This window comes from Poecilia mexicana, unplaced genomic scaffold (assembly GCF_051168715.1).
Source record: "Poecilia mexicana isolate PSO_F unplaced genomic scaffold, ASM5116871v1 scaffold_18, whole genome shotgun sequence".
NCBI classification, from domain to species: Eukaryota; Metazoa; Chordata; class Actinopteri; order Cyprinodontiformes; family Poeciliidae; genus Poecilia; species Poecilia mexicana.
Window position 1 is genome coordinate 21,851,469 of NW_028263387.1, and position 14,866 is coordinate 21,866,334.

A 14,866-nucleotide genomic window follows, 5' to 3' on the forward strand; every position below is an offset into this window, starting at 1 on the left:
TCCAAATGAACTTCGAAAAGCTCCGACAAATTGGTACCAACAACTAATCAGCTAAAGATCCTGGTTTTACTTTCAGGGCTGATGCTGAAATGTGAGCCTGAGGGTCATAAATTTACCTTTTGGTTCACATTTAAAGTGTAAAGTTTGTAGCCATGATGGAGGAGAAAAGAAGGAAAGAATATTTCAAACAGACTTAATTCTGGATGTGAGGTGAAAAAAAGAACTTCAGCTGAATGGAGGAACAAAAACTAATAAGTCGGAAAAAAAGGGGAGACGTCCAGTTAGCGCATCCGCTCGGCGGGCAGTGAGCTGACGCACGGTAACCGCGACAACCGTGGAAAGAGAACGTGGCATCGCTCCTCGCTGACCGTCAGGCGACCGCGATGTGGATGTTGGCAAACACACACACACACGACTGCGCCATAAATCACCAAACCGACAGCCGTGACCTCGAGTCGCGGCACGGCGGCGGCGGCCCTGGAGCACGTGTGGCCTCGGTTCAGGGGCCAAAATGGATCCCGAACATTTATCTCCTGGCTCTGCTCCTCAGGTGGTCCAGCGGTTTCCTCCTCAGCTCCTGACAGAAGTAAGGGGAAGAGGAGGAAACCGAGCCGGAGAGAGAGGGAGCATCAGGGCTGAAATTAAGCTGCTTATTACAGATTTCTTGAGATTAATCTACGATAATAAAATAATAGAATAGCTGAAAATAATGGAAGAAAAGGTGAAATAAAAAGGTCAGGAAGAAGGGTCAACTTCATACTGGTTGATTTAAAGTGGAACTATTGTGCAACATTCACATTTTTATACTTCCATTTTGATCTAACAACAGACCAAGTACTAAAAAAAACAAAAAAAACAACAACCCCAGCTGTCCTTTTTGATAATAACTTAATGTTTTTCGCCATTTTCATTATTTATCCAAAAAGTCTAAAGTTTGAAATATTTAGCAATTTTGGTCAAACATCTTTCTCTCAAACATTGATCAGGAGTGTCGATATGTATTTTTTGTTCGTCTCGAAGCCATTGTTCCTCTAAGCTTTGTGCTGCGCTTGACTGCTAAGATGGCGCAGATCGCTTCAGAGTTGAGGAAACTATGACTTGTTGGTTCTTATCCTGTCCTCCTTTACAGTTTGTTTCTGTTTGTGACCCGATATGCATCATACTTTTTTGTTATGCGGTGTATCCCTGATGTTATGTTTAAAAACAATAAAGATAATGTGAATCTCTGACTTTGTCACATTCCATGGGCACTGCACCGTTACCTAGCAACCCCAGCCAAGCCCAGCTCCGTTACCTAGCAACCCAAGCAGAGTTCCAGCCCAGTTATCTAGCAACCTAAGCAGCGTTCCAGCACATTTGGTCAGCTGATTTTACCACAATATGGAATGAAAAAATTAGAAAGGAGCCCCAACTTAAAAATGTAGTTAATATGTTGCACGTGATCAAATTTGCCAAATTAATTTATTTACATTTGTGTAACGTAACAACTTAATAAACTTGATATATTCACTTGGATAAACTTAATTTCATTACTTCTAACAAATTAAATTTTTTTTTTAATATGTTTTCTTTTTTTAATGTAGGCAGTACAATGGCTGCTGGAAAACGTGCTTTGTTGTCAACTTACCATCCAGAAACCACTTGATGAATGGTTGGTTGTGCAGAAGGCTCCACTTCTGCTTTTCAAAGTTGTACTTCTGTTTTCCTGTCATATTTTTGTGCTTTTTGTCTTTTGGAAACCACTGTAATAACTGTTTACCAGAGTCAAGGCATTGACAAGAGGTGCATAGTGGCTGGGTAAGGTCTTTAACCTGATGGAAATGCTGTAGTGAGGACCGAAACATAGCTGTAAGAACAACTACAGAAACAACTACACACACTGGACGTCAATGGAGATTGTTTTTACATCTGTTTAAGGTCTGTCAGTCCTTATCTTTGGTTAGACCAGAAAATAAAACGTTGAAATTTGACTTTCCCCCCCAAAAGGTCCCAGCTAAATTCAGCCTAAATAAAAACCTCAAAACTTCAGGCTTGGTCGGCCCATTTAAACAACCGCAACCACATTTTGGACCACAGTTAAAGTTCAACATACGCCTTTTCACCTTTCAACCACATTTTCACATTTAGACGAAAGGCAACATAACCATTTCTACATCTGCAGGATGAAATGTCAACAAACATCAAGGAGGAGTGATAAAGTCATAAAAGAGGAAGCCGTTTTATTTTGAGCGGATGTTGCTCACCCAGGTCTGCGGCCGTGTATCTCTGCCCTCTGAACCGGACTGCTTCGTCTTCATACACGGGTTTCCTCAGGTTTCGTCGCTCACACAGCCTGCAGAGCAGCTGCCTGGGAGTCAGCTGATCTCTCCACTGGTTTACCCCTGATCTAATATTTAAAAACAGAAATCTGTAAGAAAGTGAAGTTCTGGAAGACGTAATCCCAGTTAGAGGTGGGTGTGTTTACTCACATGCAGTAGGACTGCGGCAGGCCACACGTGGCTCCATATTTGGACAGGAAGCGGTTCTCCAGGTCGATCAGCGTCTCGCCGATCTTCTCGTCTTTGGTGAGCATGTCGTGGTCGTACAACATCACCCGCAGGTCCTTCTCCAGAGGGAGGGAGCAGGTGAGCTCGAACAACCTGCAGACAAAGCAGCTTCAACTGAACCGAATGTTTCCGTTTCCGAGTCCCGGAAACACAAACGGAAGCTAATGTTGTTGTTTACGTCCAGAAATTTCATGCATGAGCACAACGCTGGAGGGCAAAAAGACCATTCTGTTGCTTGCCATCCAAAGCTGGTAGAACAACTCTGTTAACTAAATGAAACCTGGAGATTTAGGTATTAAATCAGTGCAGAACAACTCAAAACCACTTATATTCTTCTTTTTTCTCACAATCTGTGTCAGTTACTCTATACACACCCATTGCCATAGCAACTGACTGAGAACATCTACATGTTCAGATTGTCAAAGTCAAGCTAGCTTAGCTGACCTACTTCCCTCTCCCTTGCTTTTTTTAATTAAAACTTTCACTGACTTGTAAAAGGTGATATAACTGGACCTTGGTATCCCTGTTGTAATATTGACAATTAATAGCAAAGCACTGCATCTCTTTTTCATTTAAATGCACATTTAAGAATTAGCGTGCTATGCTAACAAATAAAACCAATGGCAGTCATCATCCCCAAGCATTTAGTAACAGAAGGAAAACCGCCATAAAAAAAGGATGCACACAGGCCAAAAATATTAAATATTCACAGTTTGCTTTGTTTCTTTACTATATGATCATTAGCAAATTTCCTGGAGTTGGCATGTTAGATTAGAATAATCCGCAAATAAAAATGCACAATATGTATATTTTAAAAAATGCAATCTTGGAACATGACTCAGCTTGGGCTTTGCTATTCCTGATAACTGCAAAGTATTTTTAAATTATAATATTGTGCAGAATGTTATCAATATGATTTTTATTCTTTATCTTATTTTTATAAACATTCTTAACACTTTTTGTTTGTTTTTGTGAACCTCCATGCCCCAATGTTGCTGTTACACCTGAATGCACCCAGTGGAGGATATTTCTATTCTACCTTTTATTAAACTGTAGGTCTGGACAGTGATATAGATATGAAATTGATTATTTTGGATGTTTTGTTTTAAAGAATGATCCCTTAGTTTGGTCACTTTGTGTGGTTTTTGCCTGTGATCAGCTCTCTCTCCAGATCTGATTGGTTTGTGTGTACTGACCCCTACTGGCAGGAAAACAACACAGAGACAAAACAAAAGACGAGGAGATCAGCATGTAGTGGCTAATTAACAAGAACAAGATAAATCTGTCAGCTTATTGGAGGTGATGTAATAAATGCAGTCATTAGTGGCTCATTGTTAGCATGTTTGATGTGTTCATGGAAAAGATTGCCTTCGATCTGAGTCATGCTTTGGGCTGGAAAAAGCAAATCCACCCACCAGTGAACACGTTAAATGAGACAGAGTTCAGAGGTAGGTGAGATGTAAAGTTATACATTGCCTTCTGAAAATATTCACACCCCTATGACCATTTTGTCCTACTTCCATGTGTTTTATTGGGGGTTAATGGGAGAGACCAACAGGATGTGGTGCAGAACTGTAAAGTGCCTCCAGAAGGTTTTCTTCAATGGCTGCTCTGTATTTGGATCTTTCCATCCAGTCAGAGCAGCTTCCACGTCCCCGCTGAAGTAAATCCTGACCATGACATGATGCTGCCACTGCCATGTTTTACCATAGTGATGGTGTGCTTAGACTAATGTGAGTACTCCACATATTGCTTTGAATGTCGACAAAAAATGCTAAAAGTTTGACCTCACCTGACCAGATCATCTTATTTCGTGTTACGCAAACATAGCATGGAGCAAACTGCTATAACAGGAACTTTTGGACTTTAGCATTGACTTTCTTCTTTTTATTGTTACAAAAATGGTTGGTTTGAAGATTGCACAGCTATTTGTCCCACTGATGTTTGTCATATTTAATGATATCAGATTTTAGAGTCTTACAAGACTTTAAAGCTCCTCCAGGTTTTTATATCTAAGTTTCAGGCTCAAGTTTCTACGTTATGAGGGCTTTTTTTAGCCAATGTCTAAGGCGTGAATACAAAACACAGAATAACAATATACAGTGAATATTCCTACAGGGATCAGACTTGAAATACAGAAACAGTCAGTCATTGGACGAATTGATGGGTTTGTGGAGAGAAAGATGGATCGAGGGATGAATGGATGGATAACTGGCTGGTGGATAGATGGGTGGATGAGTAGACGGATGACCGGTTGTTGGATGGATGGTTGGTTGGTTGGAAGGTTTGGTGGAAGGATGGAAAGATGGATAATTGGTTGGATGGATCTACACTGGTTAATGAATGGATGGATGGATGGATGGATGGATGGATGGATGGATGGATGGATGGATGGATGTGGATGGATGGATGGATGGATGGATGGATGGATGGATGGATGGATGGATGGATGGATGGATGGATGGATGGATGGATGTGGATGGATGGATGGATGGATGGATGGATGGATGGATGGATGGATGGATGGATGGAATTTGACTAAATAATCTCACATTCTTCCATCGGCGTATTTCAGGAACGAATCGGGTTTTCCTTAGTGAACCTTTGGGTTCTTCTCCAAACCGGCGGGGCAAAGGAACATCACTCACCGTCCAAACACCGGGTCCAAGGTGCAGGGGATGTAGTTCTCATGGTCACTGATGGTCTTCCTCCCCAAGGTGACCTTGACATAAGGGTCACACTAAAAAGACAGGGACGTTTCATTTTAAATCTAACTATAAAATAATCTGTTTCCAGGTAGGTGTGTCAAAGACTCACCTTCCCATTGGCATCTTTGGGCTGCAGTCCTTGGGCCTGGATGACGTAGACCCGGACCACACAGTCCTCGATGCCGTTGGGAGGCAGCTTCCTGAACTGCCTGGGCGGAGCAGGAGCTGACGGGTCGTCTGGCACCGGGTAGATCTTAAACATACCCTGATAACAGAGGAGGCGTCACAAAACGGGTTTCACTTAATAAACACCTGGAACCAAATATCAGAGCTTGAAAGGTGGCCTCCATTTAGGCTTCTACCTTGAACTCTCCCACCACTGAAGGGTCTTCTCCTTCATCCTGAGTCTTTCCTCTGTACAGTTTGAATGTTTGGCAGAAATCAGACAGACCCTCAAATCCTTCAACTTTCTCCAACTCCTGGTCATACACCTGAAATTAAAGGGAAGGACGTGATTAAATAAGAAGACCAAAAATAAAGGAGAAATCTAAAACAAGAGATTAAAAACGTGGGAAATAAAGTGTAAAAACTTCAAAGCAATAGAATGAAATAAAGTGGAAAAAATGGACGAGTCAGAAGAAAGAAAGCATTCTTTTCTTCCCTCAAAAAGCCCTAACCTATGAGGAAATTTTTATGTCTTTGTGTGTTTCAAGGATGACATTATAAAATATCCAGAAGAAACTTACTGGTTGTGTCAATTATACAAGTAACATTTACAGTTTTACAAGAAAAGCATCAACACCCCATCACTTTCTCCCAAGAGGCACCAACAAGTACAAATGAGACAAAAAAAAATAAAAAAATAATATAATATTGCAGCAAATACATGAATGATGCAAACTCAGAAACACAAACAAAAATAATTATACAACAGATCCTGCAGATACAGGAAAAAACATACAATCAACAAAAAAATCCAAAAGAAAAAATCAGACTGGGCTTCACTGAGGTTGCTAGGTAATGGGGTGGGCTTCACTGGGGTTGCTAGGTAACGGACTAGGCTTCACTGAGGTTGCTAGGTAACAGGCTGGGCTTGTCAGGGGTTGCTAGGTGACGGGCCATACCTACTGATTTGTGACGTTACATTCGAAAAGATTTTGAAACGTCTCATTTTCCAAATGCCAAAACAAAAAAAACAACAACAAAAAAAAAACATTAACGTATTACCAGAAACGCGCTGGGTGTTTTTTAAGCGCCTGGGCTGTTTTTAGAAGCAGTTGAGGTTCAAATAGAAATGTAAAAATGTACAAAATTCACACTGACATCAGGCCATAGTTGCACAGTCTCGTGTATTTCTAAATGTTTACTTCTCACCATACTATAAGGTATTTTCAGATTGTTATTTTTAACATATTTCTAATTTACAAACCTGCTCTGAGACCAAACAGTTGTGATTGCTCTCTGTTAAAACTACTCACTCTTGCCTTAGTCTTTTAGTATTTTTGACTAAACTCTTAGCTGCTTCTATCTAAAGTCCTCAGAAGGTTTCCAAGAAAACCCCCGCATTGTTTCATAGGTCATAGCAGCTTAATTCACGTCTTTGTAGGACTCAAAGGGAAGCCAAGAGGCGAACACACACAGAAACGCCTGAACTACGTTGGCGCTGGCATAAGATACAGTCTGCGCTGTTAGTCGGAGCTGGGCGGGGACGTCTTTGTGTCAAAACTACAAGAAGGTTCATTTGTTTTCATTAGAGATGTTTGTTGCATCAGTTGTACAAGTGGGTCTAAAAGTTCTGCCAAAGAAGAAAAAAACTCAATCTTCGTCACAAAGGAGGCTTTAAACGGGAGGCTGAGAAGAAAAGACTAAAAACAAGGCTTCAAGAGTCGACCGCTGACATTACCTCTCTGTTTACTGTTACCTGAGTCTCATGATATCACTTTAAAAGTAGCATGAGGTATTAGTGAATGTTAAACTGACTTTACAAGAGAACAAAAGACAAAAAAGATGTCAGGAAAGAGGCCACAAAGAGGGAAAGGTGATGTTATAAGAGGTTAGGTCATTGCTGAGGGTAATGGTAAGTGTCCAAATTATACACAAAGCATGGATGTGGTAAAGGCACTCATCATTATTACTGATAAATTATTTCAGAGCTTTTAATAATTCATTTAGACAAGGTGCAATGATTACCCAATATTAAACTATTAATAATAAGGAATATATTAATTCACCACCACCGGAGAGGCTCATAAATAATTTTCACCAAATTCAAAGTCAACCATCAAGTCTTTAAGGGACAAGTCCAAAGTTTTAAGTATTTTTCCAAAAATCAAAAGTGAATCCAAGTCAAGCAATTTCCTTTTGTCTGGGTGTGACAACCTGGTTTTAAAGGTTAATATAACATCCATGTCATGCATGAGAGTATGCAAACCTGTAGTGGTGAGCATGCCAGGTAATCTGCTAACGCGCTAACAGCAGAGGTAATTTCCTGTTTATCGCTTTTGCTAACTTTGAAAACATTTGGCTTGTTTAGCTTCCCGTGAATAAATGCTTTTCTGGATAAATTATTGTCTGTTTTCTAAACTTTCAACTGAATAAAATGTTAAATCTCTGTAGATGTTTTATTTATCGATCGTTAAGAATCAATAGTTAGGGGTGCTGTAGTGGCGCAGGGCTTAAGCACAACCCACATATGAGGCCTTACTCCCCGACGCTGCTGTCGCAGGTTCAATTCCCAGCCTGACAACCTTTGCCCATGTTTTCCCCCCTTCTTTCATTTCCCACTTTCCTGTCAATTCTCTATCAAATAAAGGCTACTGGAGCCAAAAAATCAAGTAGTTCACATTCATGCTCTTATTTTGAAGTGGGTGAAGACTGTTTACACAGCATTTCTGTTTCTTTTTCAAATAAGAAACATACAGAGACAAAATAAAACAAGGACAGTGGAGAACAAGATATAAACATGAATACAATATTTAAGGGGATTATGGAATATGTATATGAAATCATAACGTCAAACTTAAACTGGTGCATGAGGGTTGCAGTCTTTGAAGGTAGATATCATCTGGATTGAAGTTAGTGCTTTAGAATTAGCGCCCACTAAATACTGTGTTGGTGCAGAACATTAGTACAAACTGTGCAAATGTTTATTAGTGCTTTAGAGTCAGTTGAACCAATTATTAGTGCTTCAGAATTAGTGGAATTAATGTTTATGGTTAGTGCTTTAGGGTTAGTAGAACTATTGATTAGTGCTTTAGCATTAGTGGAACTAATTATTAGTGCCGTAGTGTTAGCCATGCTAATCATAAAGCATTAATTATAAACATTAGTTCCACTAGGATTTTAGCTAGAACTGCCCAACACTGAACTTCTGATGCAGATAATCATCTACAAGTTGTTTAAGCTTCTTCTGGTGTGGGATATCCAGGTCTTCCTTTGTAGGGTTCTGATCAGACTGCCATTTGAACCATAGTACCGGTCCAAATTCAGTCAAAGGGCAGAGGAAGTCACAGAAAGCAGGCGGACAAAGAGTAAAGAGGTGGCAGCTCTGGTCTAAAGGAAGGTAAAGGTTGGAAATAACAACTCATTTTCCAGGGACAGAAGGACTTGTGGGTAAAGAGCTGGTTGAACAAATGAGAGGAACATGAGAGGAAGTGCAGCCAGGCATAAATAAGAACGTACTGGAACAAAATAACAGGCGCTGCAGGAGCGGAGGGAGGGTGAAAAGGAGGCCAGGTATCAACGGAATTGGTCTTTTTTGCCCATTTCCATCAAAATGTCAGTGGTGTTGGAAGTGAAAGTTTTGACATGCCGCAAAAATGTTCATTGGGCAGAATAAGTTCACCTATTAGGCTTCCTGAATTAGGAAGTACACTCCAGGTAAATGGGATCATTGTTGAGCTTTTAGTTGGCCCTTGTTCCAGTGTTTTTAACTACTTATGTTAAGATCTGTCTAAAAATAAGAGCTTAGTGCTGAGGACATATCAGAGTCACTTCATGTGCAAAAACCAAAGCTTTCCAATGATGCTGGAACAAACGGACAAGGGCTAAAAAACAAGACAAGGGTTAAAAAACAAGACTGCTTTTGAGGAAAATATTGGAGAATCTGATTTGATAAATGACTTGTTTGGGAACCAGACGAGCAGAGCGACCCATGCCTCAAGTCCTGGTGGAGGGGAAGGTCATCGTTTGGACCAAGAGAATCTGGATGAAGGTTGAACACAGCGTGGGCGATGCAAGAGAAAGGACACTCCTGGGACGAAGGCAGACACTGTGATCGCTTGTTTCAGACCATGGTGACATCAGAGAGTGGCCTTTTTCCTTGAATCTGTCCCACTGCTGTGATCAGAGAAAGGATCCACTTCGATGAATCACGATGACGTTGAACGACAGAGCATGGGAACTACTGTCTGTAGCCAACGAGCAGACAACAACAGGGCAGTGAGCAAAATAAACCAGCCGAGTACGATCACCAGGTGCTTTATTAGGTGGTAATGTCCTTCAAGATGGTTTGATCTACTGGGATTTTCATGCACAACCATCTCTACTTTACAGAAAATGGTCCAAAAAGAAAGAAACTATTAAGTCAGGCGTTGGACGAAAATGCCTTGTTGGGACAATGACAAGAGCAACTCAAATAAAAACTTGTTACCACAAAGGTACTGAGTATCATCCCTGAACAAAAGAACCTTAAAGCAGATGAGCTACAGCTGCAGACTAACCAACCAGGTGCTGCCCCTCATTTAGAAATAATCATTCGTTTTAAACCATGTAATTCAACGATTATATCATTTCAAACCTTCCAGTAAGAACAATCTGAAGATGACTTAGTGTTTCATTTCAGGCTTTTCTTTCAGAGTAGCCGTTAACTCTCACTCACCTTCAGGGTGTCGAAGCCTTTCTCCAGGTAAGTCCCACATTTGTTTTTTTCTCCGATGGATGCGTAGAATTTACTCCACCAATCCATGGACTCCTCTCCCTGAAACCAAATGTTCAGAGTCAGAAAACGTCACATTGAGGGGAAGGTGGTGTACTAAAGAGGTTGTGCAGCAGAAAGTCTGTATTTTCTTACATTTATGTGAAGTTTTTCAAGGTCTCTTATGCAAGTTGGGGTTTGTTTGGTTTCCCTGAATGTCCTTCAATCCAAAATACACATTTTGGAGTTCCAGACCTGAATTCAACCCCGGTTTCTCCTCACTGTGTTGCTGACTGATGTAATCTCAACATGCAGACATCCCTTCAATCACCAAAACGTCTTTGGTCCAACAGGGCTTTGCATAATCATTAAGTCTGAATTTGCTTGACAGCTGAACTTCTCCAAAAACCTTTGACTTTTCAAACATATTGAAGGTCCTGTGTTAACTTCTGTTGTTCTTTCTAGAGCTGTGTAGGATTTTTCCAGTGATCACATAGCAAGACGGAGTTGGCCAACTCACGTCAACAGAAGTAAAAACTGTCTCTGGTGGCTCTATGGCATTAAGGTCATGGTATATGGAGATTTGATGCAATGGAAAAGGGCAACACTGCAATGGGAAGTGGGTGGAAATCAACATGTGCACCAGAGGAACCATATTTTAAGAAAGAACGAAAGAAAGAAATCCAACTGTTTATGGATGAAGACAATGGTAATTGTACTTTTTCTTATACAACGATTGAGCTATTTTCAATACTTTATTTTTCCTACTGTCTGATTATCAATGACAGAAAACTAATAAGAGATACCCTGCAAAATACAAAATTTTACCAAGAATTTTTTGTACATTAAATGTTTTAATGCATCAGTTTCAGCAAGACATAAGAGCTTGTTTTAAGTCAATTATTTAGTATTTATTTAAAAAGTATTAGTTCCACTGGCAGATTATTTCACTTATGAAGAAAAATTACTCAGTAAAAACGGTTATTGAGTAACCGTTAGCATCACTCTAAAGAGCCGTTAGCTTCACTCTGAGTAACCATTAGCATCACTCTGAGTAGCCATTAGCTTCACTCTGAGTAACCATTAGCTTATCTCTGAGTAGCCATTAGCTTCACTCTGAGTAATCGTTGCCTTCTCTCTGAGTAACCGTTAGCATCAGTCTGAGTCTGATATCTTCAGACTGAGTAGCCATTAGCTTGACTCTGAGTAACCGTTAGCATCAGACTGAGTAGCCGTTAGCTTGACTCTGAGTAACCGTTAGCATCAGTCTGAGTCTGATAGCCGTTATCTCCAGACTGAGCAGCCATTAGCTTCACCTTCAGTAGCCATTATCTTCAGCTTGAGTTGCTGCTAGCTTCAGTCTGATAGCCGTTTTCGTCAGTCTGAGTAGCCGTTAGCCTAATAGTGTAGCTGTTATCTTCACCCTAACAACTCATTAGCCTCTGAATACTTGTAGATTGTATTTGTTAGCTACAATATAAATAACTTTTAATCTGACTCTGAGTACCTGTTAGCTTAACTGTTAGCGTTTGACTGTGGTTGTTCAAGAGTGTCTGATTTTGTGGCTCTCATATCATGCACATTATTTTAATAAACCCGACTGAGTGATGTTCACATTAACAGTTTTTTTTTCCATAATACTACTTTCACAAATCATTTTAAAACAATAAATATGCAAGATGATAAATACAAGTGCTGCACTGCTGTTTTACAGTGTGTTCCCTCTTGAATATTTAACAGTTTTAGTCTTATAAACACACAGACTTACCCACTGTAACATCTAGTGTCCGTATTAACAGGAAAAAAGAAAACAAAACATACAGGATTAGGAATAATCCCACTTTGAACACATTGAAGCTGTAAAATCAAACACTTTGTAAGCAGATATTCCTCATTCACGTAATACATTAAGGATTTCAGTCTAAAATAAAAACATGCACCATTAAGGGGAGAAAAATGAAGTGATCCCTCTATTACAACATGACTGCTGGCATGAAAGTAAAGGTTGTTAAAGTATTACTATTACAGCTATGAGTCATGCCGAGGTCTTACAATGTCCTTCTGTTCAGAGGGTGAAACTCAGATCTCCGATTGGAAATGTCGAGGCCTGGATGGTTGTCGTTTTGATTCATTTAATGTGATTTCTCAGAGATGAATAATGAGTTGAAACGAGCGGGGATGTCATAAAGTTTAGAGCTGATCAAGTTCAGAAAATGATCTGCTCACCTTGGCAACAAGAACTGCTGAGCTATCAAAAAATCGCACTGCAAAAACTGGCCCAGTTTCTGGTGCAAATATCTTAATACATTTGAAATATGACAAAACTAACATTTAAGTAACTTTTCAACAAGAAATAGGAGCTTAAGTAAATAATTCTTTAATATTGATGAAAAAATTCTAGTTTCTAGACATTTTTCCCAATTTATAAGTGAAATAATCTGCCGGTGGAGCTAGACCTGTTTCTTCAGTATTAAGGAATTTGAATATGTTGCAGATCATTGTGCATCCATTAAAACTGTCAAATACTGCAAAAACAAAAAAGTCTTACCAATTAATTTTGGTTGTTTCAAGTCAATAATTTCTTAATACTGATAAAAACAAAGTTCTAGTTCCAGTGGCAGATTATTTCACTTATAGTAAGATGTTTTCCATGTTATAAGTGAAATAATCTGCCACTGGAACTAGTTGTTCTTATCAATATCCAAGAATTATTGACCTAAAACAACAAGCTCCGATATCTTGCTGAAAAGTTACTCCTAAGTTAGTTTTGTCTTTTTTAAGTGCACTAAGAAACTAGATCTTGAGTTTTTGGTAGGAGTTTTTGCAGTGCCTTCACATTATTTTCTCACAGATTTAAAAGCTGTCATTTTGTGTGATAGAAGGAAAAAAACCATCATATTTAAATGCAATCAGTCTCCACCCTGCAGCCCTGAACCCACCAAGGGACACTCAAACTGGTGACGCATGCAGCTCGCTCCGCTTTCTGTGCATTAACGTACAACAAAAGTGCTCTTATAGAGGGGCAGGTTTGTGTGGAATCCCCTTTCTCATATTTCCCACAGACTCCAACACACGCAGAATCACTTGGAAGCACAAGTAGGGCAGGGAACACTATGAAATTCCTAATTTTTCCAAAGCGGCAGCATGTCATGGCGTGGAAAGGAGCCGCACGTGGGGCTCAGCACACATACGGAGCGTCTGCTGCGCGTTAATGTGCCCTCTGTGTGCCGCCGCTGCCAAACGCTGATGACAGGGGCGCCAGAGAGTGCGCGCGCCGTTGTTTCGGGGTGTGCTCGCTCCGGTCCGCCAGGCGAAGTTCAGACAGATTAAAGCCGTCGCCGGGGCGCTCCAGGCTGCGACGCGGATTAAGTACACACTGTGGAAAACGAGCGTGCGCACACTCGGCCTGCGGCGGTCGGTCCGGGGTGTCGGTGTGGTCTGCAGCCAGTCATTACGCCCCGCAGGGAGAGCCAGGGTAACCGAAGCAGCCTGGCAGTGCCAGGGATTTACATAAGAGCTCTGAGCCGCTTCATAAAAGCTTTTTATGGGGAAACCCCATCCACTGCGGGGTCAGCGGTCAGGGCACAGCTCTGCATTTGCGGCCGATTGTTGTGTAGCAAGACACAAGGCTCGGCTCAACACCCAATTACAAAACAATATCATTTAAATCTGATTATTTGAGACCGAAAACATCTGGAAACTGCGCAGGGCTGCAGCGAAACGGAAAACAATCAGAAACCGAAGTGAGGAGGCGAAGTTCCGACGACACGGTGCTCCGTTTCAGCAATCGGGTCACTAAATTTGAGTTCTAAATTCCAATTTATACATTTATGAATTGCTGCTTGCACGTGTTTTATTTTAACAGTACGGACGTGAAGTTTGTCAAAATCTGTTTGCTTATTCTTTGAATTCATTTTGTTTAGTCAAGAAGTTGTTGGTGATTCAAGTTCTGTCAAGTTGCTCTTGGCAGTTGGTGGTTGTCATAGCAACCAGTAACTGCCAGCTCCTCCCCCTTTTCTCTGTTGCCGTCGGTAACTGTCAGCTCTGTGTTAAGTATTATACTTTACCGGATATTTTCGACAAATTTAATCATTTACAATGTTCACAATGTTTTTTATTAATACTGTGAATTTTAGCTGTTTGATTTTACAACTGCTAACTGATGTTAGCTGCTCATTTTGAGTTATTGCTCCGTAGTTTATTTTTAGGGTTAATTCATGTATTTTTATTTAATGTATATCGGCCACCCACTTTATTAGACGCATATTTTCTCTTTAAAGAAGACTTTATCAAGTTAAATGAGTAACATAAAATATCTGTTGGCAACATTAGATGTGTTGACATATTATTTTGATGTATAATTTTCTTTAATCCAACGTGGCCAATCCTAGTTGATTACTTGTGTTCCAGCCTAGCAAAAACCTTTGTATTCTTTATGCAAACCTAAGTTGTTAGGAGTCCAAGATAAGATCATACAGACTTTTTTCCAGGCAGCATAATTAGATTCAGTGTTGGCGCTTGGTTTGGCTCATGCATTGTGTTTTGAAACCAATAAACACTACATTCCTATTTGTTGTAATAACAACCACTTTAAATGAACATAACTTACAACTTCCATCTGCCTTCTTAATAAAACTTGATTATTCATTCGGTTATTTGTTCTCTAATTTGTCCTATATATCATTTTACTTAATTTT

The 14,866-nt window shown here is 40.1% G+C and overlaps 1 protein-coding gene across 3 annotated transcripts in view; it reads right to left on the reverse strand.

Annotated features, from left to right (window-relative positions):
• dysf (dysferlin, limb girdle muscular dystrophy 2B (autosomal recessive)) overlaps window positions 1–14,866 on the reverse strand; it is an 89,847-nt gene that overhangs the window by 22,247 nt on the left and 52,734 nt on the right. For all 3 annotated transcript variants that reach the window (XM_014981496.2, XM_014981495.2, XM_014981497.2), the window contains 6 exons: window positions 10,134–10,232; window positions 5,617–5,745; window positions 5,364–5,519; window positions 5,195–5,286; window positions 2,469–2,639; window positions 2,244–2,386 (listed from right to left, as the gene is read on the reverse strand). In XM_014981496.2, coding sequence (XP_014836982.2) covers window positions 2,244–2,386; window positions 2,469–2,639; window positions 5,195–5,286; window positions 5,364–5,519; window positions 5,617–5,745; window positions 10,134–10,232 — 790 coding nt within the window. The remainder of the gene's footprint in view (window positions 1–2,243; window positions 2,387–2,468; window positions 2,640–5,194; window positions 5,287–5,363; window positions 5,520–5,616; window positions 5,746–10,133; window positions 10,233–14,866) is intronic.